The sequence below is a fragment of the Quercus robur genome, chromosome 8 (assembly GCF_932294415.1).
Source record: "Quercus robur chromosome 8, dhQueRobu3.1, whole genome shotgun sequence".
Lineage (NCBI taxonomy): Eukaryota > Viridiplantae > Streptophyta > Magnoliopsida > Fagales > Fagaceae > Quercus > Quercus robur.
Window position 1 is genome coordinate 65281069 of NC_065541.1, and position 23099 is coordinate 65304167.

General features: G+C 32.8%; 2 protein-coding genes and 1 long non-coding RNA gene across 7 annotated transcripts; 1 reads left to right on the forward strand and 2 right to left on the reverse strand.

Annotated features, from left to right (window-relative positions):
- Positions 1–3480: 3480 nt before the first annotated feature.
- On the reverse strand, positions 3481–7052 carry LOC126697721 (uncharacterized). Of its 2 annotated transcripts, none has more exons than XM_050394805.1 (6): positions 6766–7052; positions 6532–6681; positions 6206–6282; positions 5931–6097; positions 4943–4982; positions 3481–4226 (listed from the first exon to the last, which is right to left on the reverse strand). In XM_050394805.1, the coding sequence occupies exons 1-6, from the start codon at positions 6879–6881 to the stop codon at positions 3616–3618; spliced, it is 1161 nt and encodes a 386-aa protein (XP_050250762.1). In that variant the 5' UTR covers positions 6882–7052; the 3' UTR covers positions 3481–3615. The 2 variants fall into 2 exon arrangements, with proteins under 2 accessions (XP_050250762.1, XP_050250763.1); XM_050394806.1 differs by having other exon boundaries at positions 6221–6282; positions 6766–7051.
- Positions 4300–4935, reverse strand: LOC126697723 (uncharacterized). The gene is made up of 2 exons (XR_007646246.1): positions 4583–4935; positions 4300–4541 (listed from the first exon to the last, which is right to left on the reverse strand). It is a non-coding gene; the product is annotated as an uncharacterized LOC126697723 (long non-coding RNA).
- Positions 7053–10474: 3422 nt separating the features above from the next.
- Positions 10475–21554, forward strand: LOC126697724 (putative ABC1 protein At2g40090). Of its 4 annotated transcripts, none has more exons than XM_050394808.1 (13): positions 10475–10494; positions 14855–15063; positions 15150–15304; positions 15953–16078; positions 16285–16380; positions 16523–16623; positions 16948–16984; positions 17816–18034; positions 18479–18590; positions 19626–19717; positions 19818–19997; positions 20321–20434; positions 20957–21554. In XM_050394808.1, the coding sequence occupies exons 2-13, from the start codon at positions 14880–14882 to the stop codon at positions 21158–21160; spliced, it is 1620 nt and encodes a 539-aa protein (XP_050250765.1). In that variant the 5' UTR covers positions 10475–10494; positions 14855–14879; the 3' UTR covers positions 21161–21554. The 4 variants fall into 4 exon arrangements, with proteins under 4 accessions (XP_050250765.1, XP_050250768.1, XP_050250767.1 ...); XM_050394810.1 differs by lacking the exon at positions 10475–10494 and adding an exon at positions 20631–20702 and having other exon boundaries at positions 14708–15063; positions 20957–21103; XM_050394811.1 differs by lacking the exons at positions 10475–10494; positions 14855–15063 and adding an exon at positions 10906–10956 and having other exon boundaries at positions 15285–15304.
- The last annotated feature ends 1545 nt before the right edge of the window (positions 21555–23099 follow it).

A 23099-nucleotide genomic window follows, 5' to 3' on the forward strand; every position in this document is an offset into this window, starting at 1 on the left:
GTGATCTGTCTAATAAAATTTAAGCCCATGTTTTCTTTACAAAAAATGATACAGCCCATCCTCTCTCACTGGGCTCAGCCTACCCTATATAACTTTCTTCAAAAACAATGGCCACAAGCCCATTTAATTGTCATTTGGAATGGACCGGTTCACAACCAAAAATAAAAGAGAGTAAGTTGCTCATGAAATTTTTAGTCTTTGTTTATCAAAAAAGAAATTTTTAGTCTTTATGAGGAGTATTTCTTTTTGTTTCTTTAAATTGATTTTCACATGGGCGTAGGTCCTAAGACCGTAGCAAAATCATAAGAAAGCCACAAAATAAATTTTGGTTTGAAATGCATAGTTGAACTAGAATTCGAAACACCGCAAGAATGGCTAGTAGTACAAATTGCATATGCCAATATTTTTGAGCGAGATGGAGTAGAATGGTTTTAAAAAACGAACTGGACCGACTAGTTCAATTGGAACTGAACCTCAATCTGGTCCATTATCATAAAAAACCAGAAATTAAAGACAGTAAAAAATAATCGAAAACTGTCGGGTTAACTGATAAAAATGAAAACCGGTGCAGTTAAACTGGTTCTGGTAATTGAATAAGAAAGAAGAAGAAGAAAAAAATAAAAGGCATTAGATCCAAACTTTAAACAAACTTCTTAGATCTATTAGTAAATGTAAAATCAAAGAGATATACTATAAGAAATCTATGATTTGAGTCGTAACATTATTATTTTGAGTTGGGAATCTGGATCAAACACAACTAGGCACCTTAAAAAGCCCAACACTTGTAACTATAAGGGTTAGGAGCATCATGGAACATTGGCAAGAAAATATATGAACCTGAAAGGAGATTGATGTATCAAATTAAGCATAAGGATGAGCTCTAAGCATAGATAGATCTCCCCCTTCTGCTTCTTGGTTTGCTAATTAAGAAAATATTGCTTCCAACCAAGAGATTGCCAGATTAGAATTACTAACAGCAGTTGAATTGGCTGATTTCGGTCAATATGTATGAGCATCACTATATATCTCGAGTATAGCTTCACACTTGTAGAAACTTTTGCAAAATAAAGCAGCTTGATCAATACTGAGACTTTTGTACAAAGTCAGCCAGCAGGCTATATCAGAAGGGTTAGCTACAAGCTTCAACTTGAGGATGATTCAAGGTCCTTGTCTGAAGAATTGAATTGAGCAGAACAAGCACAAAGAGCAGCAGTAGTAAAAGAGTATTATTAATTCTGCATAAACAACCTGCAGTTCAGTCCTCTAGTTTCTTATGCTCCTGGTAGTCTACTGTTAGTAGTAAGTGGTAGTGATATTTATGGACACGTGTAAGTAGCTGATAGGTGTATTTCATACTGTTTGTTTTGGAGGGAACGGATCTGTATAAGTTGGAGTTAGTTAGGAAGTCAGTTACATCTTGAGCTTGTATATATACCTCTGATTGTACATTTTCATTCAATTAATGCAATACAATTTTCATCAAATTCTCACATGGTATTAGAGCACTCTGAACTCTTCCAGATTTTTCTTAGTTTCATTTCAGATTTTCTTTCATGCTTGAATTTTCTCACAGGCTAAATGGAAAAAATTCAGTATAAGCTTTCAATAAACCATCAGGATATCACAATTTATAGATAGCACTGAGGCACAAATGCAAGGGGAATAAGTAATCTATCACAATTCCATGCAACATAAAATATTAGCATTAATAGAGCAACCAAAATAATAATGATTTTTTGAATAAGGAAGCTTATGGTCATGGGTGGATCACAAAAGATGCCTCCTCTTTATTGTGTCACACACAATAATTGGTGAAATATCGCCCAAAGTCTCAAGAATCTTAAACTTTCTTGAATGTTTAATTAACCATAAATAACTGTGAACATGAAGTGTTTGTAAAAAAAGTCTATAATAATAAAAAATTAAAAATAAACATGTGAACATGAAGTGTGGTTATTGATTTCAAGAAAGGATTAGCTTAGTTAAACAGGAATATTAATTGCAATATAGGTCAAGAAACAATTGCATGTAAGCCCAAAAGGTGGTATCTTAATCTTATGCGCACAAACCTAGCTCCTACATATTGTATTAGGTGGAAGGCACTTGTTTGTGCACCGAGCCTCACCTCATAATGCAAATGAACTCAAACGTTAAACTCAGAGAACAAGAGAAATCAAAGTAAAGCGAGCATGAATGAATTATTCGCTTAAGTGTGTTTTTTTGGAGAAGAACTATTGGCATAAGTGAAGTAACATTATCTTTCTATCTTTCCTTATTTTCCTCTCTTTATGGAAAATATTTAAGACCGCACAATTTTTTGTCATAATTTTACTAATGTTGTAAATTCTGAGTATTAAAATATTAATATATATATATATATATATATATATTAAAAAGTGGTAGTTCTACGTAATATTAACCAAGCAAACAACGATTGACTAATCTTGAAATTACAATTGTTTTAGGAATGAGTGGGATATATGGAAAATGTCACAGAATATTTTACAATTGTAAAAGTTAGGGTCCGTTTGGGAACAGCTTATTTAACTAAAATTAAAAACTTTTTGCTGAAAGTATTATAGATAAAGTTAAAGTACTATAAATAAAACTAAAATGTAGCTGAAATAGTACAATAGAACTAATAAATAGTACCAAAAAATACAATAATACTTATAAATTAAAGGAAATACTCGACCAAGGGAGGGAGATGCAGTGAGGGAAGGAAAACACATTACAAAATATGTCACTTATCCAATTAATTTTGTATGACTAACCTTTTCTTTTGTTTGAATAAATGGCACTATATGTCCTCTCAAAAGGATTAAAAAAAATTATTAAAAAAAAAAAAAAAACCCTAGTAAAGTCTTATACTTTAACATCTAAATGGATCACTAAAAAATCAAATTGTAACTTGCAAAAATACTAATTATTAACCAAATCAAATTAAACCAATGGGATAAAGAGAAACAACCTTTGATTAGGAATTGGAATACCATGATACCAAGATATTCATAAAAGTGGATATAGATTTTCTAAAAAGAACAAATGTGACGCGAGAACCATTAGAGAGAGAGAGAGAGAGAGCTGGTAGCAATTAGGGGGTGAGGGGTAGTTAGGAATTTGCTTCATGAGTTATGGTTACGAATTTATACATATCATTTCAAAGAATATTCATAAAATGAAATAAAATAAAATGATTATTTCCCAAATAATGAAAAAGACCGTTTAGAAAGAGTCATTCCATCACCACATGTCTAATTACAATGTATCAAACACTGCCATTGTGGAGGTTTAAGGGAAAAAACTTAAGTAATCCCGGCTCCAAGCTCTCACACAGGAGTTTTGAGTTAATTTTCTGAAATAGGCATAATTGGCTTTCACCACATTACCTAAAGAGTAACTTAGAGAGGTTGAATAAAAATTTCTTTAACTAGGCATAATTAGCTTCTAACACAGAACCAAAAGCATAATACACAAATGTAAATCTTAAGCCACTTCAAGCCTCTCCTTCTTTCATATTCATAGTTAATTTCATCATTAGAATCTTCATTGACAAATTTAACTCAAGCTGAAACTCTACCATAATTACCTTCAACATTGTTTAAAATGGTAATGCTAAAAATATGGATCGTAAAATTTGCGGTCATCGTTATCCTCCTCCTCCTCCTCCTCATCATCGTCATCGTCATCATCTTCTTTATAGCTTTTTTTGGGTTTAAAGCGCATTCTCATTCTGATTTCTTGTAAGTCAAATCTATCTCTATTCTTGATTTCATAATCATCATCTTCATCAGCATCTTCATTTTCGTCTTCAACAGCATCTTCATTTTCGTCTTCAACAGCATCTTCATTTCTGATTTCTTGCAAGTCAAATCTATCTCTATTCTTGATTTCATAATCATCATCTTCATCAGCATCTTCATTTTCGTCTTCAACAGCATCTTCATTCACATCTTTATCAGCATCTTCATTCACAACTTCAACAGCATCTTCATTCACAACTTCAATATAATCTTCGTCACTTTTATAGCTGTCTCCATAGTCTTCATCATCGTGAAGAACTCTCCTTAAAACCATAGGCCAGTAGCATTTTTCAACGTCATCTAAAATTAGATCAAACGCATCGCTGTCGACGGTTGGATCATATATAGGTATGGCATAATTAAATTTTCTCCTACCATTATGCTTCCGAAGCTGAATCTTCCTAGGTTTAGCTTTCATTGCATCTACAATTAATCCAGCACACATCAAAGTAAGCTACAATCACAATTATGTTGAAAATAATCAAAATCTCAAGAGTAAAATATAACCATCATTGTGAGATTAATAGATGCTTCCTAAACACAATGGAAAAAACAGATACACAACAACAAGAGCCAAGTATCGTATGGTACTTCTTTAATGGTCAAGAAAAGAAGGAATGGGTGGTTGTAAATGGGCCCGGCTCCCCTCACATTTTCATTAAGATGAAAAAACACACTTGAGAAATAAACAATCCAATGGATAAAAACATAGACACGTCAAATGAATATTTTCCCTCCCTCACTCTCTCTCTCTCTCTCTCTCTCTCTCTCTCCCCAACACCATCGCTGTCCACTGAGCATTGCAAGTTCAGACCCGCGGAGAAAAGGCCTCTCCCTAATCAAAACAAAAACAACTTAGGACGGAACACCATCTGCACCCCATTCAAATAATACTTTAAATTGTATTTGACGTGTCTATTTGTTAGCCATGAGGGTTTTGAATGGGAGGGAACCCAAGATGTACATGAGGGAGTCATATTCATGAGGGACAACCACCCTGACAGAGAATCGAACAGCCTCTACACCCCATTAAATACTATGGGTTAAGTTGAAATTAAAATAGATTAGCAAAAAAAATTGAAATTAAGATAACGATACTTAAAAAGTAAAGAAAATCACAAAAATCTTAAAAGTCATACCAGTGATTTTTTCAATCCAAGCGAAGGAATAACTTTTATCCTGAAGCAAAAAACCAAAATACAAATGTTAGAATTTATCATATTATGAAAGCAGAATCTTAAAAAGACTTATGCCTTACTTTCCATGACAAGAAATTGCAACACAAATAAATGTCAAAATTTAAAAGATGTATAAATTTGAAATTTGATAGTTGGAACAAAGAAAGTCAATGAAACACAAGAACATAGTGAGCAGATATTTCTATCGATTTATTTCAAGAAGAAACAAAACAAGGAAAGTTTCCACTTCAAAATTGTGAAAAGCATCAAGAAAACTATTAATGATGAAAACATCATTTTCATGACTTTTTCTTTCACCAACAAACACAAATGAAGAGGAAAATGGTTGAGATAGTAGTGACATAGTCTGTACAAAGGATTAAAAAATTCCAAGCCATTTGAATACAGTTTTGCTTGATGCAAAGAAAAGGTTAGTTTGTCTTCTTTTACTTACCAATCCATCATTGACACTAAATAAAATAAAATAAAATAAAAAATCCAAATTCAAACAAAACAATACAGTGACCAACAAACACAAGAAAATGTGGTAAACTACAAATTAATTAGCATCGGACAAATGTAATAAGGGACAACTTTTTTTATTATTATTTCTTTATAAGTAGTTAATATTATAATGAATAAAAACCCTTCATGTTCGCAAGGACAATTGCGAAAAACAGACAAAAATCTCAATAAATGAATTCCTCAAGTCAATCAAGCACACAAGAATTTCCATTGAAGGAATAATCAAATTAATTTTCTGAATAAATTCATCTATATTCTAAAAGGAAATAGGCCTATGATAAAAGAAACAAAGGAGGGGGTTTATATGCCATGCAACCATTTTTTAACACATAATATTGATATAAAAATAAATAAATAAATAAATAAAAGGAACATCAACCGAGGAAATTAATTAGATGAATGTACTGGGAAATGGTGAACTCACATCATAATGGATAAACCTAAAAATAATGTTTTTAGAAGACTCTGGTGGAGTTAGCTTATCAAAATCCTGAGCAACCTTGTCTAGTTCAAGCCCACTATCCTTAAGCTTTTCCATGAGAACTGCCTTCGAGTTCCAGTCAGGATAAGAGAGAAAAATCTTTTCAACCGCTGCAAAAACAGATCAAATAAAAACGTTAAAATTTATTTATCCAGGAAGGATGAAATAGAGTAGGACAAAGATAATTGAAGTTCAGTTGACTCAAACTTATGTCACACCTATCTTGCACGAACCATTTCCGAAAAAAAATGAATCTGATGATTGATCTGAGGGTTCTTGTATGCTCAACTCACATCTAGAAAGACAAAAAATAAACAAAAATAAATAATACAACAGTTACAAAAAAGTCTCTGAATAATGAATATGATAGTGAGAAGACATGACCCAAAAAAAAAAAAAATGTTAAAAAAATCTCTTATTTAACCTTTCAAAACTGTTTTAATTCATTTTCATGTCAAAAACACAATTTAAAATTAAAACAATTAAACAGCTGTAGGAATGATAGAGAGACAAAAATAAGCATAGTTTGAATATTAGCATTTACGGGAACTCCGAAATGGAGTCGGATGATTCTGTTACAGACTCCATTGTTGCCTGTAGAGATAGGCTGTGCTTATGGGGATCTAGCTGATCAGCTTCTGTCACACCTGAATCTGATGAGTGAACTGAGGGTGGTTGTATGCTCGGCTCACATCTAAAGATAACAAACCAATAAACATAAAAAGAAACAACAAAATTTCAAAGAACTGTAGTTTTGAGGATGGAATAGCATTTTGACATGGACTTGGAATCAGCTTCTGCTGGTTCTGTGACAGACTCCATTGTAGGCTGTAGAGATGGGTCCTGCTTGAATCGCTTGTTAAGCGGACCTAGTTGGTCCTTCTCCAACTCCATGGATTCGTCACCCTTCTTTACCTGTGCCAGAAAAGTCAGAAAAATCAACAATATCACAAAATGCAAAACCAAACAAATACATGCTAATGTGTGACTAATTACAAATCTCTAAAGTATTTGATCATCTCTAACTGTGAAACCATCAACAAGCCCTAAAAAATGACATGGATTTATACATAAGCTTACTAAAACAGTAAGGTATCAAATTACAGAACGAAGCCAAACGTTGTTATTGTAGAGGATAATGAACAAATTTACATGGTTTAAAAAACCTAGAACAGAACAGAACAATCACACCAACCCTAACAGATCAAACAAAACCAACAAGGTTTCAAAATACGAAAATTATAACAGCGACCTTTGCCCTAAATAAGTTGATTTCATTCTAAATATCTAAAAGCAAAACAAAACAAAAACAAAAAAGATTCTTACCGCCTCTCTCTTTTTTCACTCTCTTTCACCGCCTCTGTCTTGAGAATTTTATAATTTATATTTAGGGTGTGTCTCGATGATCGGACGGATATAATTTATTCCACTCTACGAAATCGAACGGTAAATACGGGCACAAGTTGTGTTTTTTCAGAAAGCCTCATGTTTTTGCAAAATTGTGGACACCGCCCATATGCTCTGTCTAATAAAATGAAAGCCCATATCATTTACAAAAAGGAAATAGCCCATCCTCTCTCACTTGGGCTCAACTTGCCGAATCATTTTCAATAAAAGTGACCCCGATTACTTTCTTCTAAAACAAGGGCCACAAGCCCATAACAAAATAAAACTTGACATTTTCGTATTCAAATAATAATTGAGATAAATTAATTTTATACGCCCTTTATGTAGTAGTTGAATTTTAATTGTTACACTTGTTATCAATTCATTATTCAGATTCAAAGAGAGGGTGTGCTGTGCATAATATACCGCACTTTATTTCTCAAAGTAAATTAAAAAAAAAAAAAAAAAAAAAAAAAAACTCTCTTCCTACTCCCTTAAAAGTTACAATAGGTTTTGAGTGAAATTTGTATTGTGCTTTTGTGTAAGGACCACATTTTCTCTCCATTGAGAGTGTGCATGCATTTGTTTCTATAAAAAAATTACATAAATAATTGTCTCACATTTCTTAAAAGGGGGTGTTATGTAATGTGTGTAGTATAATTTGCTCCACCGTCACTTAAAAGATACCGTGTAGTTTGTGGTGTGCCTTTTAAGGAGAGGGTTCAAAGAAATAGTTAAAGATTTGGACTAATTAAAGAACTCAATTTAACTTTGGAATTTGGGTAGAAGTGACTGTAATTTATGTTTTAAATTGCTTGATTTTAGAGAGCTGAGAGTCGTTCTCCCTCAAATTGTCTATTTTATCTGCTTAATTTTAGAGCGGAGAGCCATTCTCCCTCTAGTTGTCTAGGGATTGGGCAAAGTGGAGAGCCGTTATCCCTCAAGTTGTCTAGGGATTGGGTGACTTTTGGTTATTGAGATCTTTTAATAAAATAATAATATCAAGTAACTTTAAACATAATAAATTAGGTTTTTTAAATTTCATTCATTAGCATAATTTACATTATCACACGATAATTAAGAAACTATTGTTATACTGTAATGGTGATTACATGTCACTAAGATCATTATCACAAGAAATATGATGTAGAATCAAGTAATTATAGCTATTCATTTATTACACTATAAAAAGATGGTGAAATGAAATGATATTTAAATCAAATATCCAAAAAATACCCTTATTTATAAAATAATCATATTTTGTGAATGTGAAATGAAAAAATACACATTCACAAATAGATTACATAAATACCTACAAACAATTAGAAGCATATGCATGAATACAAAGGCATGTGTAGGAATCAGTGACAAATCATAATCTGCCAAGGAGACCAAACAGCACCGCCAAAAATAGCCAGAAATAGAGTTTGGCACTTTTTTCTAATTGTAAATTCATCACTTCCATTTGTACATTGGTACAGGATGCTCACATACAGACTATATATAGTCTACACATTCCCAACCATTATTACCAATTCTATGAATGTCCCCTGAACAAAACGCCATAGAAAAAAAAAATCAAATTTAAGTATTTAAACATAACTCCTAGAATGCATAGTCGAAGTGCAGAAAGTTGAGGATTTTACTTTATTCAAGGGAAAAAGAACTTGCAAGTATGTGTGTGTTAGTGCCTTAGTGTAGCTCTATCGGATTGAATAATGTTCTTAGGAAACAATTCAAGAAAAGACAGCTAAATAATAAAATAGTCATTCTTTAGAAAAAGTCATTCCATTACGAGTTCAAATCTTCTATCCCACTTTTTTTACTCCACTTTATACTTCACAAATAAAAACTTGACATGGGTACAACTATTGATAATCTTCTGTCTCATTCTTTAAGTTCATCTTGTATTACACAAGGTACATGTTCACATTTTTAACTATTGATATACACCACCGTACACCCTTAGTGCGGTGGTCATTCCACAAGTATAAATGCTTGTGGAGTATAAAGTTGAATATGTTTCATCTTCAAGTGTAGTCTCCAAAACATGAAAGAATGTAAAAAATAACATGAACTGTCATGAAGTAGTCTCCAACTTAACCGGTTCATCATCTATTACACTAGGCCCATGTTCACATTTAAATCAGTGTATATAGATGTCCTTGTGCAAAAACACATTCACAAGCAATTGCTGACAGATTACATAAATACCTACCAACTATCTGAGCATATGCATGAATGCAAATGCATGTGCAGGAGAATTCAGTGACAAATCAAATGCTCTTCCTCATATGCCAAGGAGACCAAACAGCACCGCCATAAAATAGAGTTTGGCTATTTTTACTAATTGTAAATCCGTCACTTCCATATGTGCATGTACAGGTTGCCCGCATACATACTATACATTCACATCTTCATTCATTATAACCAATTCTATGGATGTCCCTGAACAAAATGCCATCAGAAAATTCAATTCAAGTATTTTAGTGGAAGAATGAGATTATTTGATTACTGAGTTGGCGTTGTATTGTCCACTTGGCATTTTTTAATTGGCATATCTTATTTTTATTGGGCCACCTATCATACATTGCATGAATTGTACATCACCTAATTGCAGATAAATATTACCCACCCAACTTTCCCGCCCAGAAAAATGACTCGTAGCCCATTCTCATCTACCTTGAATGTAGCCTTTATGGCAAGTCGGCAATCACCAACCTTATCTATCTACCTAAAGTTGAATTTTATTTCGCTCTTTTACTTTACCAAGGCTTTGAGAAAAATAAAAAATAAATTACAACTTACTCACTTGTAATTTGACCGAAATTTAAATTGTTTACATGTGGTTTGAAATTTCATGATGTAAGTGTTCCATTGGATTATTTTTTTTTATTATTTGATATTGTATTTTTATGTATTTTTGGATGAGAGAAACATAAAAGTGAAGCAATATTACATATTTAACCATGTTTTTGACAAAAATGAGTTACAAAACTATACCTAAGCTAGCCTTAAGTGGGTAAAATGTTAAATTTCAAACCACAGATAGACAACTTAAATTTCGGCAAAATTACAGGTAGATAAGTTGTAATTTGCCCTACAAGAGAGAGAGAGAGAGAGAGAGTTAGTTGTGGAATGTGGAAATGGCCATGTGAGCCCTGTGGTGCACTTGAAAGAAGCTCACATTGGTCTCCGCTGCCTTATGTGTCGGTGGTGCTGACACCACTATAGCCACTTCGAATGATTCAGCGACAGTGTCGAAACTCTTCACCATTGTCCCTATTTTGCCTCGTACACGACTCCTTCATTTTTGCCACCATCGTCTTTGGTAGTATTAGAATTGTCAATTCCGAAGCAAGCTTATAGTTATTGGTTCAATTTATTTTCATGAACAATTTTGGATTATTTTTTAAAATTGATTTTGATTTTTTCTCAATTTAATCAGATTATGAATATTCACTATGGGAATTGGATGAAGGAATTGTTAAGAAATCAAAAGTAAAATGCGAAGTTCATCTTAGGTCTACGCATAAACTTGAAGAGTTTTGTTTTAGAAATGGTGGAATTTATATCAAACTAGGTTAACATGTTGGTCAATTGGTATACTCTAATCAATTTTATTTGGATTTATATTTCTTTGTTTTTATTAGGCTAAAATGCAAAACTGGCCCTCTAACTTTATTCAGATTTCATTTCAGTGCTTTAACTTTACTTTTGTTCATTTCAGTTCTCTAAATTTCAAATTTATTCAATTAAAACCTTTCCATAAACTTTTGTTAAAATTTTTTGGAAAAAAAAATCTGAAAAATATTTTTCAATCATTAATTGAATTTTTTTAATTTAAAAAATTTGAAGAAAAATTTATAAAATTGAAAAATTAACCACAACATATAACAAAAGTTGATGGAAAAGTCTTAAATTCGAAAATTAGAGGATTGAAATAAACAAAAGCAAAGTTAGAGGACTAAAATAATATTTAAAGAAACTTAGATAGTCAATTTTGCGTTTTACCCTGTTTATTATTATAGAAAGTAAGAACAAGAACAAGAACAAGCTAGAATTGAGTTTTGGTTAAATCTGCTCTTTACATTTTGAGTTGCTTCTTAAATCAGTCCCTTAACTATGAAAACTTGTAATTTATATCCTTGAATATGAAAACACAGTCAACTCACTCAAAAAACAATAATTGTGCTTTTCAAGTATTACAACATTTCCAATATTAATTCTTTCAATGGATAATGGGGACCAGATGAGATCGAAATTGAAGAGGAATGGGGATTTTGACCTTCGCTCGTTCTATAATAAGTTTTGAGGTTCTTTTTCCGATTCTATGGATGTCCCATGAAAAAAACACCATAATTTTTTTTTAAATCAAATTTAAATATTTAAATATAAGATAAAACTTAGATACTGTTACTTAGGTTCTTCTTTTAAAATTCAACCATGTGATTAGAATGCATAGTAGAAGTGCAGAAACTTGAGGATTTTATTTTGTTTGAGGGAAAGAGAATGTGCAATACAAGCAAAGACAACCAAATAATTAATAAAATAGGCGTTCTCTAGGAAAAGCCATTCTATTACCATGTTTATCAAACACATGCCTCGTTGAGGTTTCAGTTGATCTTCTGACAAGCATAATTTAATTGCAGAGAGTAAACGGTTTGAGATAAATACATATATATAGCTAGGCATAATTGGCTTCAACATATAAACAAAAGCGTAATAGACAAGCGTATACATCTTAAGCGACTTCAAGATGCCATAGCTAGAGCATGCTCACCAATAACTCTACCATAACCAATAGAAAGAATCATCTTCATTTGCCATAATGTTTTTATAGTAACTTCTGCCTTCATCGTCCCATACATCATCTTCATCACTATAGACTTCTTCATCGAAAAAACTAAAAAGCCTTATTTAAAACCATTAGCCAGTGACGATTTTCAACACCGTCTAAAAGTACATTATACGCATTGCGGTCAACACTTCGATCGCGTATAGGTATGCGATACGTACGTTTTCTCTTTAGACCGAGACTCTCACATTCTTCCCTCGAAAGCTGATTCTTCTCAAAGTTAGCTTTCATCGCATCTACAATTAATTTAGTACAAATCAAAAAGTCAAGTATACTCACGTTCAAATACTACAAGTTAAAGTTGAGCTACTGACACTTAAAAAGTAAAGAAAATCACAAAAGCCTCTCAAAGTTAGCTTTCATCGCATCTACAATTAATTCAGTACAAATCAAAAAGTCAAGTATACTCACGTTCAAATACTACAAGTTTTTTTTTTTTTTTGAGAATCAGAATACTACAAGTTAAAGTCGAGCTACTGACACTTAAAAAGTAAAGAAAATCACAAAAGCCTTAAAAGTCATACCAGTGATTTCGTATGAAAAAAAAAATACCAGTGATTTTTTCAATCCAAGCAAAGTTATAGCTTTTATCCTGAAGCAAAAACCAACAATAAAAAAATTTGTTAGAATTTATCATATTATGGGAGTAGAATCTTAAAAAGAATTTTGCGAACATATGCATATCGGCACACACTTATATCTCTTACCTTGGAACTTGCAACACAAATAAATGTCAACAATCTAAAAGGGGAAGTATAAATTTGAAATTTGATATAGTTGGAACAAAAATGGTCAACGAAACACAAGAACACAAGGAGAAACAAAATAGGAAACGTTTCCACTTCAAAATTGTGAAAAGCTTCAAGAAAGTTAGTAATGAAATGCAAACATCTTACCAATAGCTCTTTCTTTCACCAATAAATTCAAACAAAAAGAAAGGCATGGGGAAGGAATATAATGATTGAGATAGATCAAAACATTTCAAGCCATTCAAATACAGTTTGGCTTGATTCAAAGAAAAGGTTAGTCCGTCTTCTTCTACTTTGCAATCCCTACTTGATAAATAAACAAATCCAAATTCAAATTTTTTTTTTTTTTTAAAAAAAAAATACAGCTACCAGCAAACACAAGACAGTGTGGCCAACTATAAATTAATTAGTATCGGCCAAATGTATTTGATAAACAAATATTTTAATTGATAAGTAATAGATATTATTAATGAACAAAAATCCTTTGTGTTCACGAGGACAAATATGAAACACACAAACAAAAATCTCAATAAATGACTGCCTCGAGTCAATCAGCTGCACAAAATGTCCAATGCAAGAAAAATCAAATTAATTTTCAGCATACATTCATCTATGTTCTAAAAGGAAAGAGGCATGTGATAAAAGAAAGGGAGGAGGGGTTTATATGCTAGGCAACAATTTTTAAATATGTAATATTAATATAAAATATATATATATATATATATATATATATAAACCAAGGAATTACATCATCAAGGTCAAGTATAGCCAAATATAATATTTTGAACAAACAAGTAATATAAAAATAGTAATGGGAAATGGTCCTCATTGAAGTTCAGTTGGCACCTCTCAGAAAATGGTTTGAGGTTGTAGATGAATCTGATGGCTTATTTGATGATTGTTGTATGCTTAAATCACATCTAGAAAGACAAGAAAAAGAAACAACAACTAAAAAAATAAAAAAAGTCTTTGAATATGATGGTGAGATAGAATGATAAAATTGTTGTACGTGTTGAGTTTATCAAAATAAAGAGTTAAGATCTCTTATTTGCCTATCAAAACTGTTTTCATTTTGAGAACATAATTTAAAAATTAAACAATTAAACAGGAAGATTCTGTGATGGACTCATCCATTATTGCAGGTTCTATGACTGACTCCATTGTAGGTTGCTTGTGAGTTGTGAAGCGGACCTAGTAGGTCCTCTTAACTCCATTGATTCACCATCCTCTAGCTTCATCCCAAACCTTAGCCCAACTCCAAGGATTCTCTAACCGCTAGCTTCATCTTAAACCCTAATATCACATACAAGCAAAACAAAAAGTTACTTATGTTCATTTTTTAACTGTTGAATTGCATATTCTTTATTTCCTTAAAGCACGTGTCAATCAAATGTTATTTAGTATTTACTATTTGATCTATAAATTTATTTTTTATATATAATTTTATATTACAAAAACTCAAAATTTAAATATTTAATTAATAACACTAAAATAATTAATGATCTTTAATATTCTTAAAATTTTGAAAACATGAAGAATATGATAAAAGAATGTAATCTAATTGGGTCTAAAAAAAATTTGGAGGTTACAATTTTTTAAAAAAAATAAAAAAATTCATAAAATTTGTTAAATATATATAATAATTATTATTATTTTCCAGATCAGCGTAGAGCCGCCCCTGCTGCTGGCTGAGCTGACTATCATATATTTCAGGAATTTCATATCACCTAAATTGCAGGTACTATTATTCACCACTCGATCCAACTTTCCCACCCAAAAAATCAACCCGACTCGTAGCCCACACCTAGAGTGTAGTCTCTATCTACCTAAAGTCAAATTTGATTTCGCTCTTTTTTTTTACTTCACCAAGGCTTAGAGAGTTAGTTGTGGAATGTGGAAATGGCCACGCGAGCCCTGTGGCGCACCGGAAAGAAGCTCGCGTTGGTCTCCACCGCCTTGTGTGCCGGTGGCGCCGGCGCCACCATAGCCAAGTCGGACGATCCGGCGACGGCGCTGAAGCTCTTCACCGCCGTCCCTGTCCGCCTCGTACGCGACTCCATCACCGCCGCCTCCATCGTCTTCGGTAGGGTTAGAATTGTCAATTTTGGATTATTTTGCACTATTTTTTTTACATTTGAAATTTGATTTTTTTTGCGCGGTTTCTATCAGATTATGAATATTCACTGTGGGGACTGGATGAAGGAAGTGTTGAGAAATCAAAAGTGAAACATGAGGTTCATCTTAGGTCGGCGCGTAAACTTGAAGAGCTTTGTTTTATAAATGGTGGAATTTATATCAAACTAGGTCAACATGTTGGTCAAATGGTATGCTCTCATCAATTTTAATTGGATTTCTATTTTTCTGTTTCTGTTGTTATAGAAAGTAGAAACAAGAACAAGCTAGAATTAAGTTTTGGTTAAATCTGCACTTTAAATTACACTTTAAATTTCGAGTTGCTTCTTAAATCAGTCCCTTTAACTATGAAAGCTTGTAATTTTTACATCCTTGAATATGAAAACATAGGCAACCCACTAAAAAAAAAAAAAACGACATCGATTGGCTTTTGCCAAAAGCCTCAATTGACACTCTCTAGTGTTTCTAACGGAGGTGTCTAGAGTTCAAATTTTGTCTCTCCCATTGTAACTATTGAATTATCAAAAACGACATTGTCAATGTGCCCTTTCATATTTTAGGTGGGTTAATGGCAAAGAAGGGGCACATTGAAGTTGTTTTCATATTCAAGGGTGTAAATTACGTTGCCGTTCAAAGTAACTTCGTTTTTAGGCGATTTAATTGCATAAATGTGATGTACCATGATGGAAGGGGCACATTGATATCGTTATAATAGCGAAGGGTGTAAATTGCAAGTTTAAAAAGTTAAGAGACCGATTCAGAAGTGACTTCAAAATTAGAGCGGTGTAAAGTGCATTTTAACCTTGTTATTGGACGATACTGATTCTATCTTTATACAGGATTACTTGGTACCTCAGGAGTACGTAGAGACATTGAGGGCGTCTATGTTGAATAGATGTCCAGTTTCCTCATATGATCAAGTGTGCCAAGTGATCAAGAAAGAGCTTGGAGAGTCACCAGATAAAGTATGTGTTATTGGTTTTTTGGGCAGTTTTTTTATGAACTTATTTCTCAGTTATTCCATTCAAAATTAGATTTGATGTTTTCTAGTGCGTACAGGTTTTTTTTTTTTTTTTTTTTTGTCTTAATAATTAGTCTTTTTTGTGATTTAATAGTTATTTTGTGTAAAGTCACAATATTAGCCCTATTAATTGAGCCCTCTCATCCACAGATTTTTTCTGAATTTGATCCTACTCCAATAGCAAGCGCTTCCCTTGCACAAGTTCATGTTGCTCGCACGATTGATGGCCAGAAAGTTGCTGTGAAGGTTTCATTTGTTTTGACATTTTCTTAAAAAGAATTTATTAGTGATAGCTGGAGCCAAAATTTTCATGTAGAATTATTTTGGAGACATGTTGTATTTCTTATGAGGATTAGGTTCCCATATCCAAATAATTTCTCATATTCAGGTCCAGCACACTCACATGACCGATACTGCGGCTGCAGATCATGCCACTGTGGATATGATTGTGAACACCATACATCGATTTTTTCCTTCTTTTGATTACAGGTACTTTGATAATTGCTCTTTTGCCTGCTGGGTATCTTTCCATGGTTCTAGAAAATTAGATAGAGACCATATAGGTGTCAACCACAAAAACTTCTGCATATTTAAAAATCTTGGGCCGTCAATGGCCTTTAGGTAGTATGCTCTAACCTGGCATTGATACACGATTATGTGCATGCCAAAATTGGTAAAACTCAAGGATATAGATACTTTCTTCTATGTACGTTAAGATGTATCAAAATTTCCTAAGCATGTCCTTTTGAGTAGGATTTTGTCTGCTCTTGAATTGGTGGCACTGACTGAAGTCTTCTTGACATTTGCCTGCAGGTGGTTGGTTGATGAAATGCGTGAAAGTGTACCCAAGGCAAGTTGCTTTACCACTGCAATTCTTTTTCAGTATTTATTGTATACTTCTATAACATTCAAAAAATATAATGATTATACACATTTGTGTTTTCTTTCTGTTTCTTATACTGTCTTCCTATTGCAAATGAATTGTGACTTGTTAGGCATCTGACCTAACTCTCTCAGCTCATGTTCTAAATATTTTGCCATAGTTTCAAACTATCTTTTTTGATAATTCTATAATTGGGGGAGGGAGGATTTGAACCTTGGATGTCTCCTTTAGAAACACTAGGATGTGCTTACCAGTTGAGTTAGAAGGTGGTCATCCTAAAATTTCTTTTTTTGAAGCATCTGAATGAAGGTAGTTTGTTTGTTTTCAACTTAATATCATGAACTTTCACTAATTACTTTCAAACACATTTGGTAACAAAGACATATCAGCTGATAGCAAGATGCGGCTATTATTTATAAGAACATTGTGTTGGTAAGCCATGGAAATTTGATGGCTAAGTTCGAACAAGATAACTTTTACCTCTTATTTGACATGACTTAAACTTTTGCCAAACATGACGCTGGTGTTTTTTTTGCTAAATATTTTTGCTTGAAATCTTAATGTTTCATTGATGAAAGTGGAACCTTAGTGTCTTTTAAATCTAAACATCCGTCTCCTTCCCTTGTAAGAGCAAGGTGTAAGGTGCGGTTGTGAGTTCGAGAACTAGTGGGTGCATGTGTAACATACCATTAGGAAAGAATCCCATCTGTTGCTTCTCATATATTATCAAATCGTGCTATTATCTAATATTCTTTTGTAGCTTTATAGTCATTTGATCATTGATATCATGGTCAGCAGGAACTGGATTTTTTGGTTGAGGCACAAAACAGTGAGAAATGCTTGGACAACTTCCGGAAGCAATCTCCTCATATTGCGGACTATGTATATGCACCAAAGGTGTATTGGAATTTAAGTACCTCAAAGTTGTTAACGATGGAATTTATGGATGGTGCACACGTAAATGATGTGAAGGCCATTCAAAGACTTGGAATTCAACCAAAGGAAGTTGCAAAATTAGTAAGTTTATGGATGATGTATTAGATGTAAAGAGTAGTTGTTAAGAGGTTAAAGACTGAAGAAATTGCCCTTTCCAATATCAAGAATGACTTACATATAGAGATGTCATCTCCTTAATCCGATGTTGATTGACCCTGGTAATTTAACTTAATTTTGTCACATAACTTACATTTGTAATTGGATGTAGGGGTCTTGACTAATGGTATACTATTAAGGCTCATTTGGAGGTCTTTATAAATTAGTTGCGCTTTCATGTCTTTGACTACATACATCGCAGACATGAGACAAATAGAATATTGCATTGGGAAAGTGTTTGGTATCTACATATAATAGAACATATATATGTTTGATGTGTTAGTTGTATGAAAATATGGCTAAGATAGTTGTTGAAAGGCCTAAACCACACAGTAGAATTTAAAAAAGATTTTAATGTACTTTATGCAGGTTAGTCAAGCTTTCGCTGAGATGATGTTCAAACATGGGTTTGTGCATTGTGACCCCCATGCAGCCAACTTGCTAGTTCGCCCTTTGCCTTCCACCAAAAGGAGCATTCTGGGTGAGGCTTCTCTGTTTAAGGCATTAGTTCTGATTATATATATATTAGCCATGTCAACTGTAAACATGCCTAGCCTTAACAGAAGCCCACTGGGATGGTAACTATTTTGGCACCAAATTATTACATTCCTTGTGGGCATATCATCCCTTTTGTGATATTATATTACAAAAAAGCTGTAGAAAATTTGTGAACAAGTAGAATCTGCTGAAAAAATGGATTCAGCTGCATCCTTGTAATTCCTTAGAAAATTGATTTTCCAACCATCTGATGTTTATGGTGAGTTCCACATTACTTATGCGTGTGTTCCAGTCATAACAGAAACAAAACCCACATAGATTATCCAAAATTTAAAAAAGAAAAAATTTGTTGAGTTGAAACATGTAGAAATGTAATGCACTTGTTCTGAAAACCTTACAATGTTCAGATGATCTGCTGACTCAGCAAATGAATCTTCATCTCAGTGATACTCCTGTAGAAGAAAAATTCACACCAAGGTGCTGTCTTTTTATTTTTTTTTTATTTTAAATAATAAAATAAATAAATAAAATTCAGCGGAAGCCCACCTAATTCTATAGATTGCCAGCCTGTTTACTAGCCTAACATTCTAAGGGTTTGTGTTCATATGCTTCTGTAATACATGACAATTGAAGTCTCCTTAGGATCTCTCATGGCCCTTTTTTTTATTTTTTATTTTTTATTATTTTTTTATAATCATGGAATCTCTCATTACTTCATATAGTGAAGTAAAACTTGAATGGTTACGTTAGGCAAAAACTAAATAGAAAATACTTAAAAAGTAAAGCTTTGCCACTTTGCCTGTCAAAACTTGAGATGCTATTTATCGCAATTGTCTCATACACCAATAACTGTACGGTACTGCATTCTAAAACCCTTAATCTGATCTACTCCATGTCTCCACCCTCAATTGTGTAACTTTTTTTTGTTTTACAATTTTTCATATTTATTCCCTCTCAGAGTTCTGTGATTTTGACATATACTTAAGTATTTCTTATGTACTTCCCTTCTCATATACAGGAAAAAGAAAACCACAGTTGATAATTCTAGACCATGGGTTGTATAAAGAACTTGACTTCCATACAAGAGCCAACTATGCTGCACTTTGGAAGGTAAATCATTGCTTTGCTTAAAAGGTGTCTTCCACTCTTCAGCCATTGTTTCCTTTTTTTAAGCAACTTGCTTCTTTTCTTGTTTAAATATTTGGTACAGGCATTAATATTCGCTGATGCTACTGCAATAAAGGAAAATTGTGTGAAATTGGGTGCTGGGGAGGATCTATATGCACTATTTGCAGGAATTCTTACTATGAGGCCATGGAATAAGGTTGTTGACCCATCTGTTGATCATTTGGTCATAAAAAGCAATGATGGTGACCGTTCAGAGCTACAGGTGATCTTCTGTCCAAGGAATCATTGTGTGCAGTTCTAAAGTTTCATGCAAGATTTACATGCTCCTACATATTATTTTGCTGATTCTCTCTCTTTCCTTACCCCCCCCCCTCTCTCTCTCTCTCTCTCTCTCTCTCTCAAAAAAGAAAAAAAGATCTGCAATTATGTACCATATATTCTTGCTATTCTCTAATTTATTTTTAGCTTGTTAATTGGGACATGCTATGATGTGAAGCATTGCTCTGCTCATTCTTAGATGCGGTTGATATTTTTTAACGTAATAGTTGTTATTAATTGTTTAACTATACCTACCCTTTCTTTCAGATGTATGCTTCTCAGTATTTCCCTCAAATTTCAGAACTCCTGCGGAGACTGCCGCGTGTAATTCTGTTAATGCTGAAGACAAATGATTGTTTACGAGCAGTTAACAGTTCTCTGGTATCATATATTTTTCTACCTCTTTGTTGCCCTTATTTTAATTATGCTGAGTGATCTTTGGCATTCCAATGAAAGGCATTCTGTTTGGTAGAAGAACTTAAATTCAAAAAATGAAGCCAAAGGCAAAGCAAACAAAAGAATGATTTCGAACTATCTGGTTTTGACTATATAAACTCTATTTTTCGTCTGAATTCAGGAGCTTAGTCATAGTTGCAGTTTATCTCTGGTCAGCATTGTTAGTCACAGTTCATGGCAGTCTTTTTGACTGGTTAGATTTTAGCTTTTGTCTGACTTGGTTAATTCACTCATTTAAATGTCCTTTTACCGTACAGCTCTGTAAAATTCTGTCAAAAGTTTTCATGCATAACCTTGGGCAAGAAATCTATTATGCAGAATAGAGGATTTTCAATTTTCATGCAATATTTTCTCTTTATTACTTGTACCATCTTCTGTGAAAATTTTTCTAATTTGTGTTGCTTGGTGAAATCTTGTACTATATTAATTGAAATGTTTATTGAGCAGTTGCAGGCATCTTCTCTTCAGACATTCCTAATCATTGGAAAAGTCTCGTCTGAGGCAGTCATTGAGGCGAAATCGTTACAAAATAAATCATTATTATGTTGGTTGAATGTCTTTTTGGATGAAATCTTGTTGGAAGTTCGACTCTTTGGAATGCAGATAGCCTTGTGGCTTTTACAACTCAGGAAGTCTCTTGCTTGGCGGTAATTCTCTCATGCATGCAGTCTAATGCAGGAGATCCCTTCCCTCTTGGTGAAGCCAAGGACCAGCAAACACTTTTCTCAAGACTCTGTTGTAATTTTTTTTTCATTTTTTTCCCCCAAAATAGGCTCACACATTCTTTGTCTCCGTGGTCTCACCCATTTACTTGCGGGATTTCTGAGCGCGGATTGACTAATGACGTTGAAATTTTTATAGCAAAAAAAAAAAAAAAAAAAAAAAGATCAAAATACTTTTTTTCCCCTTTTTCTTAGGCACCAAGTTTTGGTGACGATGTGTTGTTAAACTAAAAAGCCCATCAATAAGGCAAGGCGATTGATATTGTAAGAGACAATATTTATTGGGATTATTAATAAGCAAGTGATAAAAGAATTTGAAACTATTTATGGAGTATTTGGGATTGGGATGTCGTGTGTAGCGATCAAAGGATTTGAAACTTCTTGTTAATTATTAGTAATCAATTTTGTGTTGATGAGTATTGTTAATCCTTTTTGATTTAATTAGAATGTTCTAATTAAGCTAATGAGGTGTATCATGTATGCTCTCCTCCTCTGAGGTTCATGCTGGTACGTTACTGCAGCCTGATATGTCTTTGTTAATCCTTTTTGATTTAATTAGAATGTTCTAATAATCATTTTTTTTTAATATAAAAGAAAGAAAGAAAGAAAAAAGAACAGCATCCAAAAGTTCCGTCAACTATCATAAGTGATTCTTAAATGAAACTTTTTTAATAATTAATTAATCAAAATTAATAATTCGGGCTTTTGATTATTATAGAAGAAGGTCCTATGTTAAATTAGGTTTCCTACTCAATAGAGTTTATATTTTCTCAAAAAAAAAAAAAAAAAAAAAACTCAATAGAGTTTATTTATTTTTCCAAAAAAAAAAAAGTTTATTTATTTATGATAATTCCAACTCGAGTTATTAGTCAAAGGTCATTAGTCAAAGGTCTGCTTTCTTGAACATTGTTGTTGGCTTGTTGCATGTCCTTTTCGGGTTTTTTTCACCTTCGCTATATTGAGAGCCACATAAGTTGGTACTTGGTAGTTTGTTTTTTTTTTTTGAGAATGACATAAAGTTGGTAGTTGGTTGGTTATTAGTAGGTTTCGCAGATATTGACTCGGGTGGTTTTGTTTTGCTAAATCTGTCTATTTATGCTATATAATAGTTGTCTCGGAGTCCAATTGCTCCAATAGCTAGTTGCCTAGTACCATTAAAGAGTGTTGCTAGAGACACAACTGTAGACGTGCTGTTACTATGCAATGACTATAAATATAAATAAAAGATTTAAAAAATTAAAAATTAAAACATGGTTAAGGTGATAAACTAAGAATTGAGATAATAACAACCAAGGTTGAATTTTAAAATTAAAAAGCTAATTTATTTCTCTTGAGTCTGGATCTAAGATAAATAAGATAAACAATTAAAAAAAAATTAGAAAGTTAACTTTTTTTTTTTTTTTTGAATCTCAATTTTTGGATACTTGAATCAAGATCCTCTGATTGGTATTGCACAAGTTGAAATTCAATCCGTAAATTGGGATAGAAATAGCTTCACATGTTTATTATTATTATTTTGATAATTTTATAATTACAATTTTCAATATAAATTACAGATTTGAATCTTGAATATTTCTTTTGAAAATACTAAAAATTACCCACTAATTATGCTACAATGCTCTTACCTCACAGGTTACATATTTATTATTAGCTATAAATATTGACCACAGTAAATTCAATCAACAAATATACTAACTGTAGGGACACGTTTCGCGTTAAACCGCAGTTGAGTTGGGTTTGCACGTAAATGGGCCCATACAATATCATTTGTAGAGAGTGGGATTGAAAGGCTAAGCCGTATTTACCCGGCTGTGGTTTTGTTAAGGAGCTCATATATGGTTCGGTATATCTACCTCTGGAACGCCTCC